The 12,565-nt window shown below is 56.3% G+C and overlaps 1 protein-coding gene across 5 annotated transcripts in view; it reads left to right on the forward strand.

Annotated features, from left to right (window-relative positions):
- Nucleotides 1-12,565, forward strand: part of IQSEC3 (IQ motif and Sec7 domain ArfGEF 3) — a 101,935-nt gene that overhangs the window by 83,795 nt on the left and 5,575 nt on the right. For 3 of the 5 annotated variants that reach the window (XM_057555898.1, XM_057555900.1, XM_057555899.1), the window contains 6 exons: nt 1,971-2,110; nt 3,226-3,351; nt 5,133-5,232; nt 5,363-5,524; nt 8,998-9,090; nt 11,492-11,565. In XM_057555898.1, the coding sequence (XP_057411881.1) occupies nt 1,971-2,110; nt 3,226-3,351; nt 5,133-5,232; nt 5,363-5,524; nt 8,998-9,090; nt 11,492-11,565 (695 nt within the window). Of the gene's footprint in view, nt 1-1,970; nt 2,111-3,225; nt 3,352-5,132; nt 5,233-5,362; nt 5,525-8,997; nt 9,091-11,491; nt 11,566-11,623; nt 11,704-12,565 lie in introns of all 5 variants that reach the window. The other 2 variants (XM_057555901.1, XM_057555897.1) reach the window with 2 other exon arrangements.

A 12,565-nucleotide genomic window follows, 5' to 3' on the forward strand; every position in this document is an offset into this window, starting at 1 on the left:
CTCTCCTTCTGGAACTCCTATTATTCAGGTGTTAGAACTCCCAGTTTGAGCCTCTGATCTTTAGAGCTCTCTATCTGCCATCTTTGTCTTCTCATTTGACTTTCTTGAAGATGTCCCTTGGCTTTATCTTTCAAATCTCCTACTAAGTTTTTCGTTTCTGCTGTCTTATTTTTCATTTTCAGTAACTCTTTTTTGCTCTCTAAGTGGTCCTTTTCTATAGCGTTTTGTTCCTGTTTTGTAGATGCAGTATCTTCTTATTTATCTCTGAAGATATGATGTTTTTTCGGATGAAACTTGGTTGTCCATCCATATTTAACAGTGAGCCACTAAAAGGCTGATTAAAATTCTGAGCACGTATGGGGTTGCTGACTGATGGACATTCTCATAGCAAGATTTAGTTGAGCTGTTTCATTGGGAGACCTGACTGCAGAATCTTTAGATATTTTCTCTTGTGCTGGTTGCTTCCTCAAAAGAGAAATGTCCAGTCCGTTGCCCGGAGGGTATGAGTCTGTCTGCCAGTATTCCGAGATCTTTGTGGGAAATGGGTTGAGGGGGTCTCCTAATATGTAGACATCATCTCCATCCCCCAGTTTTCAGCACAGACTCCCACCCTTGGCTGGGCTTGGGGTCCCCCAGCCCAGAGTTCCTGGTTCATCCCTTCCAGAGGATGAAGGCTCCATCAGAAGACTGGGGTGGAGGAAGGGGCGGGGATGTCTAATTGCCTTTTAAACTGATTTTCAACCGACTTTCCTGTTTCGAGCCCACCTTCACCTCCACCTCCAGGGGCTGTAGCAACTCCAGAGCCCTTGGTGGTTCTGAGCCTCCTAACCTCTCTGCTGGCTTCTGTTTCTTCTTTCCCAGGTTTGCGGATCCATGTCCTCATTCACCCACTTCCAGGTCCCCTGGTGCCACTGCCTCTTTCCCCCGTCTCTGCCTTTAAAAAAAAAAATTCCTTTTTCTAGGGCATTCAGAAGGAGCAGAGGGGGTGCAAGCTGCCGTCTTTACCTGGGAGCCCCGTGTGCTCAGTCCCTGGCCTGCTCTTTCTTGCCCCCAGCCTGGCTTCTTCCAGGCCCCTGGGTGCCCGACTTTCAGAACCAAACTCAGATGTGGGAGAAACAGGGTCAATACAGAGGGTCGCTCACAGAAGGTGTAATGTCCTCTCGGCACTTAGGAAAACTCCTTGGAGAGCACTTGCCCAAGATGTTTTATTTTTAATTTTTCCCTCTTAAAAAAAAAGGAGTGTATGATCATTGAAGAAAGATTTAGAAAAAGTAGAAAGAAGACTTTTTTTTTTTAATTGCCTCTGTTTCTACCTCCCGGGGAAAGTTGTTTTCGTGTTGGTATATTTCCTGCTGGTATCTTTTGCTGCCAGAGTCTGAATGTCACTGTGAAGTGGGAGATGGGTGGCGGTCTCCTCACAGCACCACCACGGGGGCTGCCCTCCTCTCCTTCGCTTAATGTCTCACTACCCACCCCCCACCGCCACCCCGTGCTCCCAGCGAGGGGAGAATCTTGTCACCACTCGACAACTAATCGCTGAGCTCCACGCTCCTTACCGGAGGGGAGGGGAGGGCCTGAAGGCCGACACAGCGATGCTCAGCGACGCTCCTGGCGGGGCTGGGGTGGAGGTTGTCAAGACGGGAGAACGGGGGGAGCAAAGGCAGGACCACGGGGGCCGCGTTCAGAGATGGGGAAGGAGGCCTGGGAGGGGGGGGAGCGGAGGCCCTGGCTACGGAGCAGCAGGAGGGGGCGCTGGGGGCACGTGCTCTGCCCTAGTGTAGTAGTTCTGGTACCTGGCAAAGGAGCTCATCCCTGCTTTAGCGGGTATGGGGAGCCAGCCATTGAAGGCTTCGGAGCGGGGACAGGACAAAGTCAAGGCCATTCTTCGGGAGCGGCAGTCAGGTAGGGGCGCCCCCTCTCTGGCTCCAGGCCCCTGACACCCCCTCCCCTTCCCCGTTCCACGGCCGTAGGTGTGGATGACGGGGCTGACATCCCCAGGGAGCTGGTGGTCGGCATCTACGAAAGGATTCAGCAGAAGGAGCTCAAGTCGAACGAGGACCACGTCACGTATGTCACCAAGGTGGAGAAGTCCATCGTGGGCATGAAGACAGTAAGTGCCCACCACAGAGCAGCGCTCGCTGCGGGGGATCATTTCCCCCCCCGGGGCTGCAGAGGCCCTGTCTCCATCTCCTTCCCTTTCCTTCTTCCTGGCATCTCCTCCTCATCTTTCAGAACTGTGTTCCCCTTCTCCGCTCACTTGTAGTTACTGTATCGAGTGCCTCCGTGTGCTGTGCAGGGCACCCTCTTCCTTCCACCTGCCGATTTCCTCGTTGCTCCCTGCGACCAGCTCCTGCGGCAGGAGAGACTGAAGTGAAATATTGAGAAAGACTGCCCGGTGCTCTAGGGTCGAAGCATCTGGATGGCCAGATAGGGAGGTGTGGGGTGGTATAGGTCCTGGGCATCCTGGATGGTCCTACTGAATAGAAGGCAGGAAATGGGCTAAAGCAGGCCCTAGACGTGGGTTCTCAAATCCTTGGGGTGGCCCCTGAGTTGTAGCCCGTGTCGCAGTTTGCAGTGTTTTCCAAGTTTGCAGTGATTTTTAAGGGAGCATCCTCTGTAGACGTCAGCAGAGGCTCTGTATACCGTAGACATAAAGGTCCTGGCCTCCACCTCCCTAACCTAACCTCCCCAAATTCTTGGCTCAGGGAGCAGTTTGGGGACCCCGTCTGAGGCTCTGCACTGGACCCTTCCACCCAGTCGTGGGGGGCCGGCCTTTTCTGGCCGGAGCCTGCTGTGCTGAGGTCATAGCCTGTCAGGTTTGCGGACGCCCCCTGAGGAGGCTTTCACACACTGGAGCAGATTCGCGGTGTCCCCGGGACCCCTCCCTCTTGCACACTGGTGTTTGGGTGTGCAGCCGAGAGAGGCACAGCCCGGGATGTGGGGCTGCCCTCACGAAGGCCTCGGAGGGAAAGGGGTGCACAATCCGAAGGCTCTTTTCAATTTCCTTTCCCCGCCTTTTATCTGCTCGCTGCGTCCAGCACCGTGAAGCCCTCTGGCCCAGCCCTGCTCCCTAAGGAGCCTGAGGAAGGGGGGAGAACCCCGGGGGAGGAAAGAGGGAGGGTCAGGGCCAACCTGGGCCTGCATCTGCTCTTCTGGAAAGTGGGCGCCGGGAGGAGGGCTGCGACCTCGGCTGGTCCTCCGGCTGAGCGCTGTGCCCCGGCCCAGGTGCTGTCAGAGCCCCATCGCCGCCTGGTCTGCTGCAGCCGGCTCTTTGAGGTGACGGATGTGAACAAGCTGCAGAAGCAGGCCGCACACCAGAGGGAGGTGTTCCTCTTCAACGACCTGCTGGTGGTGAGTGGGGGCCGCCGAGGGCTCCGAGGGCACCCCGCCCCCCAGGACGCCACGACGCTGCAGAGCCAGTGGCTGACTTCCCAGCGTGGGGTGTGATGTAGCCCGGGCAGATACGATCCTTCCTACTTTGCTAGTTACGAAGCCGAGGCACAGAGAGGTTACGTGCTCATGGTTCCCGGGTCCCGCTGCGAATGGACTAGGCCCCAGAGCCTCTGCATCCCCCTCATTACGGGGAAGCTGGGGCTGGAGGGTGCAGGGCTGCACGTCCGTCCCACAGCCTGGGAAGTGCAGGCGGCCTGAGGGGGGCCCGCACTGTCCCTGGGCCCAGGGGGGATGCTGGCGTGCGTGTGGGCGTGTGTGTGTGTGTGTGTGTTTGCGCACGTCTGTGGGGTGCTCGGCCTTTGCTCTTTGAACACAGGTATCCATACAACAAATATTTAATGAGGACCAGCTGTGTCCCAGGCAGTGTTCTAAGTGCTGGGAAGCAGAGTGAACAGGGTCTGGCTTCTGTCTTTTCCTCAAACCCCACACCTTCTCCATCCACGAGTCATACTGGCACTACCTCTAACATCGTCCCAAATCCAACGCTCCCCGCCTGAGGTCCACCTCCGCGGAGTAGCTCCCGGACCTCACCTCCCTCCACGCCCCTCCTCTACCGCCCGCCCCCTGCCCCACCAGCTGCCTCCCCAGGCCGACTCCAGGCTCCCTCCGTCTCAAGCCTTAATCTTGCAGCTCCATCGTCTGCTTGAAAAGCTCCCCAGACCTTGCACGACCCCCTGCCTCTCCTCATTCAGTGCAGACGCTCTCCCCCCACCTCACAGGTGGCCTGCCCACCCACCGTCTAGTCCTGACCCTACTTCGTCTTCAAAACACCTACCAGTTTCTGCAGTTACCCTATGTATCCATTTCTTCACGTTGCTTTTTGGCTTACTATGCGATGATGGATTGATCCACTGATTGATTTATGGACCCTGAGGGTCCTCCTCCACCACTGGCACCCTGAGGGCCGAGCTCCCCCGTCCTCTCCTGTGTCCCAGAGCCCAGCTCAGAAGGTGCCGAAGAAACATTTGTACGCCGAGCAACTGCTACCTCAGCTTGTGTTTCAGGAGACAAGGGAGGTAGAAAATAATTAAGAAGACAAACAAGATAATATCAAACTAGGGGAAGGTGCTATGAAGACAACAAAGCAGGGTGATAGGTTGGAGTAGCTGGTGTTAAGGTGGATTTATTTTTCCTCTTATTTTGTTTTTCTTTGTTGTAAAGGCTGGCCAGGGAAGGAATCTCTAAGGAGGCGGCATTTGAGTTAAGATCTAAGTAATGAGAGTAACCCAACCACGCAAGAAGCTGCAGGGCGAGTTGTGGAAGGAAATAGCAGGTGCAAAGGCCCTGTGGTAGGACTGAGCCTGCCCCGTTCAAGCTATAGAAAGGGCAGCATGGACTGAACATAAAGCCAGAGTAAGGCAGGGACCAGACCAGGTGGGGCTTACAAACCAGGGCAGGAAGTGTGGACTGGCCTCTAAGTGCTGTGGGAATGGCCACTGGAGCATTTTGTGCAGTGAAGACCGTACTTTGATATTGTCTGTACATATGTATGTGTGTACATGTGTGTATATGTGTGTGAATGTATCCTAAGTGTATAAGTGGGCATGTGTGTGCATGTCTCTTTCTGAGTGTTTACTTGTGTTCACAAGAGACCTGGGTGTTCACTCATCCAGGTGTGTAAGGCACGTTTATACACACGCACACCTGTCAGTGCACGGCTGTCCCTCTGTCTCGGACAGATTCTCAAACTCTGCCCCAAGAAGAAGAGCTCCTCCACGTACACCTTCTGCAAGTCCGTGGGCCTCCTGGGCATGCAGTTCCACCTCTTTGAGAACGAGTGTAAGTCTTGGTCACCCGTGGATGTGGCAGACGGGGGAGGGTGTGGGGAGGGGGAGGGGCAGGTGCTCCGGAGTCCCTCTCCTCACCTGCGGCTGCTCACGGCCTGTGGGGCCTGGGGTCTGGTTTCCAGATTACTCTCATGGCATCACACTGGTGACCCCGCTCTCGGGCTCCGAGAAGAAGCAGGTGCTGCACTTCTGCGCCCTGGGCTTGGACGAGATGCGGAAGTTTGTGGAGGACCTGAAGGAGTCCATTGCGGAGGTGACGGAGCTGGAGCAGATCCGGATAGAGTGTAAGGACGCGGTGACCCCAGACCCTCCGGGCGGCCGGGCTGCGGTCAGCGGGAGCAGGGTCGCTTGCAGACAGACACTCCGTGCACCCCTGCGGAGGGAGTGTGGGCGAGCAAGGCCCCTCCTGCCCTCCCGAGCCCTCCCTGCCCCAGCCCCACGGCTCCATCGTGGCTGATGGATGCCTCACAGTTAAGGCGAGGTACCTGAGGGTGTACACATGCATGTGCACATGTGGCCAGGCCGTGGGGCGGCGTGTGGGCCCCTCGGAACAGAGAACTCTGCTGGGTTTGACCAGGACCAGCGAGCGAGCCGGCCCTAAAGGCGGGCTTGCAAACCGAGGCGGTCCGGGCCTGGAGCACTTCTTCCCACCGAAGCTCCCTGGCAGTGTCCTCCCCTGACCCAGTCCAGGTTCACACATCACACCTGGTGGTTTCATGGTTTTCCTCTCTTCTCACCTGGAATAGCCCCCACTTAATTTTTTCATAACGTCATCTCCTTGAAGAGTCCAGTCTGGCTTTCTGACTGTCCCTCGACTTGGAGTTGTCTTTCTGCCCTCCAAGGAGTGCCTCGGTTCCCGATTGCTCCCGTTCAGGTATTGTAGGCAATCTCTGCGCCTCTTCATCTGTCCGGGTGGTTTACCGGTCACCTCTTGGTTCAAGAAAAGAGCAGTGACGCCCTGTGGTCTCTGCCCACCTGCAAGCTTTCCTGGTGAAGCATTGCAGCGGCTTCAAAGAGCCTTTAAAGGAAGATTAAGTAAGAATGGATTCAGACACTAAAACAGAAAACAAAAGCAGACTCCAGGTGTGCCTTACATGGCCACTTAGTTGAAAAGTATTTCTAAATTGGTATAAATCCCTTGGGCAGGAGGAAAGGCGGTGGGAGTTTCTGAGCAGGGGCCGACGCGCCAGGGCGGTGCTATTTCATCAGCATCTCTGGAGCTCCTACTGTGTGCCAGGTGGTTTGTTTAGGTGTTCACGGGGAGGCCGCAAGGCAGGCGTTGGCCCCCACTTCACGGATGGAACTCAGAGCAGTTAAGGGATGCGTCTAAGGTGCAGATTAGAAGCGGAGGGTCTGGCAGCTGCAGTGAAGTCTGATTCTAAGGTTCACGTACTTTCCACCCTGAAAATGAGGGGATAGCTTCTGTTTATAATTTCCTAAGGAAACAACGAAATCAGGTTAAAACAAAAACTCACCAGGGACTTCCCTGGTGGCGCAGTGGTTAAGAATCCGCCTGCCAATGCAGGGGACACGGGTTTGAACCCTGGTCTGGGAAGATCCCACATGCCGCGGAGCAACTAAGCCCTTGCGCCACAACGACTGAGCCTGCGCTCTAGAGCCCGCGAGCCACAACTACTGAGCCTACGTGCCACAACTACTGAAGCCCGCACGCCTAGAGCCGGTGCTCTGCAACAAGAGAAGCCACCGCAATGAGAAACCCATGCACCACAACGAAGAGTAGCCCCCACTCGCTGCAACTAGAGGAAGCCTGCACACAGCAACGAAGACCCAACGCAGCCAAAAATAAGTAAATTAAATAAATAAATTTTTAAAAACCCAAAAAACCTCACCAGACCAGACTATGAAACTAACTCAGTATCGCCTGGTACAGGGAGGGTGTAAATTCCCTTTCTCCTCTCCGTTGGCGACGTGAGTTCAGGGGTGTAACAGACAGACTCTTTTCAATGCCACCTTGGCTGTTGATCTGGAACATTCTCAGAGACACACCCTCTTGTCAGTATGTCCTAGATGGGTCCGCACAGCCGCGGAGCACAGCGCCCACGAGTGGGCACCAGCATGGCTGCCAGAAGTCCCTTTCCCCATCAGCCTGGGAGCAACAGGTCCTGCCCCTCCCAGTACTAAGGAGGAGATATCGCCAAGATCCGTGTGCTGAGGGCAGGAGAGCAGGGACCAGGCTCATGTCTGCTCCTGTTCTTCAGATGGAGAGAAAGGGAGGAAAGCTGAGGAAAGAGGAAGGGCTGCTCAGAGGGGCAGGGAAAAAGGAAGTAGAAAACAGGAGAAAGTATCCACAGCTCCCGTTTCTCGAGCACTTACTACATGCCCGCGCTGGGCTGAAAGCCGAGCCTATGGTATGAATTGTTGCTACATCTTTCCAGGAGGTGAGAAGTATTATCTTCATGTTGCAAATAAGGAAACTGAGTCTAACAGAACTTAAGGAAGTTGTCCAAATTCACGCAGTCAGTGACAGAACAAGACTGGCACCCAGGTTCCTCGGATGCCTTGCTTGTAATTACAATGCTAACTTCTCCAAAGCCAAGACGGCCCGTCTGGGGAGAGAGAGCCACTCTCACTTCAGTAAAAATATTGAGTATTGCTTGATGGTGTGACTCAGGCAATCGGCACAAATGGTTCTGGTTTGGGGTTTGCAGGCCGGTGCCCCCAGATTATAGACGACTAGACAGGCAGAAAATGGGACCCAAGAGAGTAGCTTTAATACAAGGAACTTGAGTGATGTCTCCTGGAAAAGAGGAACGGAGGAGAGATTTAGTAACGGCTGTCAAATCTCCAAGGAGGGTAACTGGCCGTTCTCCAGCACCACCGAGAAAAGACAGGAAGGAACAGGTTTACAGTCTAGAGAGAGGAATTAAAGCCGAGTAGCCAGACAGACCTCTGCCGGGGCCTCGGGCGGCTGGGACCTCCTCGTCGGGGGAGCTCAGCCAGCTGGCCGGACGGCACCGGCAGTGCTGAGGCTGCTACACCAAGTGAGCCTTTGATGTCGTCACAGGAGCTGGTATTTACGGAGCCCTGGCAACATCCAGACCTTGTTCTAAGTGCCTTAACGTCTTTCCTCCTGTGATCCTCTTTTTCTTTTTTTTTCAAATAAATTTATTTATCTTTTTATTTTTGTCTGCGTTGGGTCTTCGTTGCTACGCACGGGCTTTCTCTAGTTACCGCGACTGGGGGCTACTCTTCGTTGCGGTGCCCGGGCTTCTCATTGCGGAGCACAGGCTCTCGGCACACAGGCTTCAGTAGTTGCAGCATACAGGCTCAGTAGTTGTGGCGCATGGGCTTAGTTGCTCTGCAGCATGTGGGATCTTCCCAGACGAGGGCTCGAACCCGTGCCTGCTGCATTGACAGGCGGATTCTTCACTGCGCCACCAGGGAAGTCCCCTCCTGTGATGCTCTTAATGACACTCTGAAGTGGACACTGCAGTCCCCTTAAGGGAGGCACAGAGAGGATAAGTAACCTGCCTGAAGCCACACAGCCAGGCAGCATCAGAGCCAGGATGCAGACCCAGGCTGTTGCCTCCCTCTTATCAACCTCTTCCACCTGCTCTCTGGCTGCCAGAACAGGGGCTGCCAGCGCCGGCATTGAAGCTGACAAGAAGCGGGTGCTGTGTGTTTGGGAGCCCCTCTTCCTCCTCCTCCTCCTCCTGCTCTCCTCTCATTTCTCCTCTCCCCTCTGTGTGCTAGAGGTCAGGGTTTCTCTCGATTCACGAGCCTCTCCATTCCCCAGGGGAGCTGGAGAAGCAGCAAGGAGCAAAGACTCTCTCCTTCAAGGCCGGGGGAGCCCAGGTGGACCCACAGTCGAAGCAGGGATCGCCCACAGGTGAGTTCCAGACCTGCGGCCCTGGCCCACGTGGAGGCCACTCAGCGCCCCTGGCCTTGGGGTCCTGGGGATTCGGGTGAGGGAAAGGCTCGTTTCCATGGCCTCACCTGCTGGGGCTTTAGCAGTGAGACTGAGGGGGAAGGTGAGAGAGAAACGTGCCCACTTACAAAGGTCACTGTTCCCCCTTACAAAGGTCACTGTTCCCCCTGGAGGCATCAGGCTCAGGGCTCCGACATCCTGCCCCAGTGCCCGCTTGTTCCCCCCGCACACCAGGGGTTAGGGGTGTGGGAAAGCGAAACCACGTGAGAAGAAAATGCCGTGTCTGTGGCTGGGAGCAGGTGAGAAGGCAGGTGGCCAGAAGGGTCTGGAAATCTTGATCTGCTCCATCAAGACCTTTCCCTAATGAGCCAGCATCACTCTCTAATCCCAGGCCCGAGTCAGCACCCCGAAACCCAGATGAACCCTCAAACCCAATTTCTCAAATGATTTCTTCAAGTTGAATTTTCGCTCCAGACAAGTCAAGCCAGCTTCAGATTTTGTATCACCTTTGGCCACGTTCTCTAGACCCGCTCCCTGCCTCCCACTGCCCCCTCCTACCTTTCCCCCTCCCCTTCCCTCCTCCCCCCAACCTGCAGGGAGACAGGAAGAGTTGCCTCCACCCCTCACACCCCCATCCCTGCTCCATCTGCCCCAAATAGAAAAGAATTAGGAGAGGTGGCATGAGAATTAAATCCCATCCCAGCAAACCCCAGCGAACCATCCAGAACTGTTCACTAATTAATTCAGTCATTTATTCCTACATTTAATGAACACTTACTGAGTGCCTGCCGTGTGCCTTGTGCTAAGCCCTGGAAAGCCAGGGTCCCAGCAAGACGTCAGCTTGAGCTGAGACACTCCAGTGGGCTCCATGCTGGTTCCAAACCCCCGGTTACGGCCGTGGCGCCGAGATGCTGTATCAGCATCACAGGACTGGTCACACCAGCTGGGAGAGGAGATTTGTTTTCCAAGCAAGACTCGGGGCTCTCTTAGCTCATGGAGACCCTCACTGTGGTGTCTCCTCTGTGTATGCGTCTGACCTGCCACCACGCGTTCAAAATTCTCCACCCGCCCTGGTTTTCAGCTGGCCCTTCATTTCTTTCTTTCTTTTTTTTTTTTTATAAATTTATATTATTTATTTATTTTTGGCTGCATTGGGTCTTCATTGCTGCGTGCGGGCTTTCTCTAGTTGCAGCAAGCGGGGGCTACTCTTCATTGCGGTGCGCGGGCTTCTCATTGCAGTGGCTTCTCTTGTTGCTGAGCATGGGCTCTAGGTGCGCAGGCTTCAGTAGTTGTGGCACACGGGCTTAGTTGCTCCGTGGCATGTGGGATCTTCCTGGACCAGGGCTCGAACCCGTGTCCCCTGCATTGGCAGGCGGATTCTTAACCACTGCGCCAGCAGGGAAGTCCTGGCCCTTTATTTCTACAAGGTCAGAGTACACGCTTGTTTTCACAGCTGTGTAATAGAGTCAAACCTCAGCCGTGATTGATTCCCGGACACCCCGCCCCACTCCACTCTCTGCAGCCCAGCCTGCCTCTTTGGGAAGCTGCAGCCCCTGGCCAGGCCCTGATGTGTATCTCCGGGGCCTTGTCCATCCGTTCCCTCCCCAGCTTCCTCTTGTGCTACGGAAAGCAGAGGGATGTGCACAGCAAGGGAACTAGCACCCTCCCCGGGGGTGTGAGAAATCAGAGGGGCCCCGGCCGAGGGCTCTGGGGTGCCTGCTGGGGGCAGGGGTGGGAGTCGGGTGACTGAGCCAGAAAAAATCATCAAGCTGTCCCCGGGTGTCTGCAGGGTCCCTGGTGCTGTGCCAGGCCCATCAGGAAGCCCTGGTAGCGGTCAGAGCCATTCTCAGCTACTTGTGCCAGGCCCTGCCCTGTGGCTCGTGCAGCTCGTTGAATCCTCACCACTCAGCTAAGTAGCAGGAACAGGAAAGGAACGTGGCCCCTCCCTCTCGGAGCCTGCGCCAGACACAGAGGAGCCCCTTTTGCTCTGGGGACCAAGAACCAAGGCCTCCTCACAACCGACCTGCACAGTCCGTATGGGGCGCTCTGACTGTGGGTCAAGGAGACCCCACAATACCCAGCAAGGAAAAACGTCAGAGACCTTCTAGTCCACCAGAGCCCAGAGAGGTGTAGCGTCTTGCCCAAGGTCACACAGCTAGTACGTGGCAGAGCTGGGCTCAGACGCCCAGTCCACTGCCCCCGGAGTGGTGGGGGCCCTGGAGTCTCCGGCCGCCGCACTGAATTGCAGGGAGGCTTGGTTGGGGGCTGCGGGGCGGCGCAGACAGGGCTTTGTGCGGGGCCAGGGCTCTGTGCGGGGATGGGGCCAGGTGGAGAGTGAGCCCTGTGCTCTTTGCATTCAAAGCCAAAAGGGAAGCGGCACCGGCGGAGAAGGCTGCGGAGAGCACGGCGGAGGTGAGTGGAGGCCTGCTTGCCCAGGTGAGTGAGTCTGTGCCCCCTGCCCTCTTCTCACTGTCTCTGTTGTTTCTCTTCTCAGGTTTTAATCAATGCCTCCCCAGCCCGACTCACCATTTTACCAATTTCAAGAGATACAATTAAAAGTTACTGCTAGCATGGGTAATACCACTCTTCCAGCACCTCATCAAGCCACAGTGCCCCCTCCCGTTCCCCAGCCCGCCCTCCCCGCTGAGCCCCCCAGGCCGAGCTCCCAGACTAATGCGTGCAGATAAAGCCCCCAACACCCCCATCGCATCCCTCCCGCAGTCCCCCGAATCCACCGCCCCACACACTGCCGTGGTCCTGATGCTCCCGCATCAGAGACCAAGGTTCCCTCCTCCACATCTTGCCAGCCTCTGTAGCAGGGAGCCTGGCCCCTTCGAGAATCACCCCTTAGGTCTGTTGCCCGAGTGAGCACGGCGGGGCAGACCCTGCCCTCCTGGATGCCTCTGGGGAAAGTGGAGGCGGCTGGGAGGGTACAGTTTCCACCAGAACAGCTGGTCCACCTGGAAAGCTGGCCACGGGGTGGGATGTGGAGGAGGAAGTGAGGCGAGGTGGGGAGGGGGTTGTCTTAGGGCTTCTCCGGGAGGGGGCACGGGCGGCTGCTGCATCTGAAGACGGTCCCCATAGGAGGGAGGGGGCTGGAGAAGTAGCAGCAGCAGCTGGTGCCTGCCAGGCCCCCGGCGGCCACCTGGGACGGGGCACGCAGTCGCCCTGCAAGCCTGCTGGGCCCCAGCCCTCCCCACTGGCTCCCCTCGGACCCTGGTGAGCCCCTCACTCCTTTCTGCCAGGCCTCCAGGAACCCTCACTGCTCACACAGACCCTCACTCCAAGCTGGAGGAGCCCCAACTTCGGGCTCTGAGGGAGGAGCCCTGCCCCCAGCCTGACTCAGCTTGGGGAAGCCCCAGGACACCCCCGGAAACCCCAGCTTCTCCTCTCTCTCCCCACACACACACACACCTGTGTCTGGAGGAGGCGCCTT

This window comes from Balaenoptera acutorostrata, chromosome 11, assembly GCF_949987535.1.
Source record: "Balaenoptera acutorostrata chromosome 11, mBalAcu1.1, whole genome shotgun sequence".
Lineage (NCBI taxonomy): Eukaryota > Metazoa > Chordata > Mammalia > Artiodactyla > Balaenopteridae > Balaenoptera > Balaenoptera acutorostrata.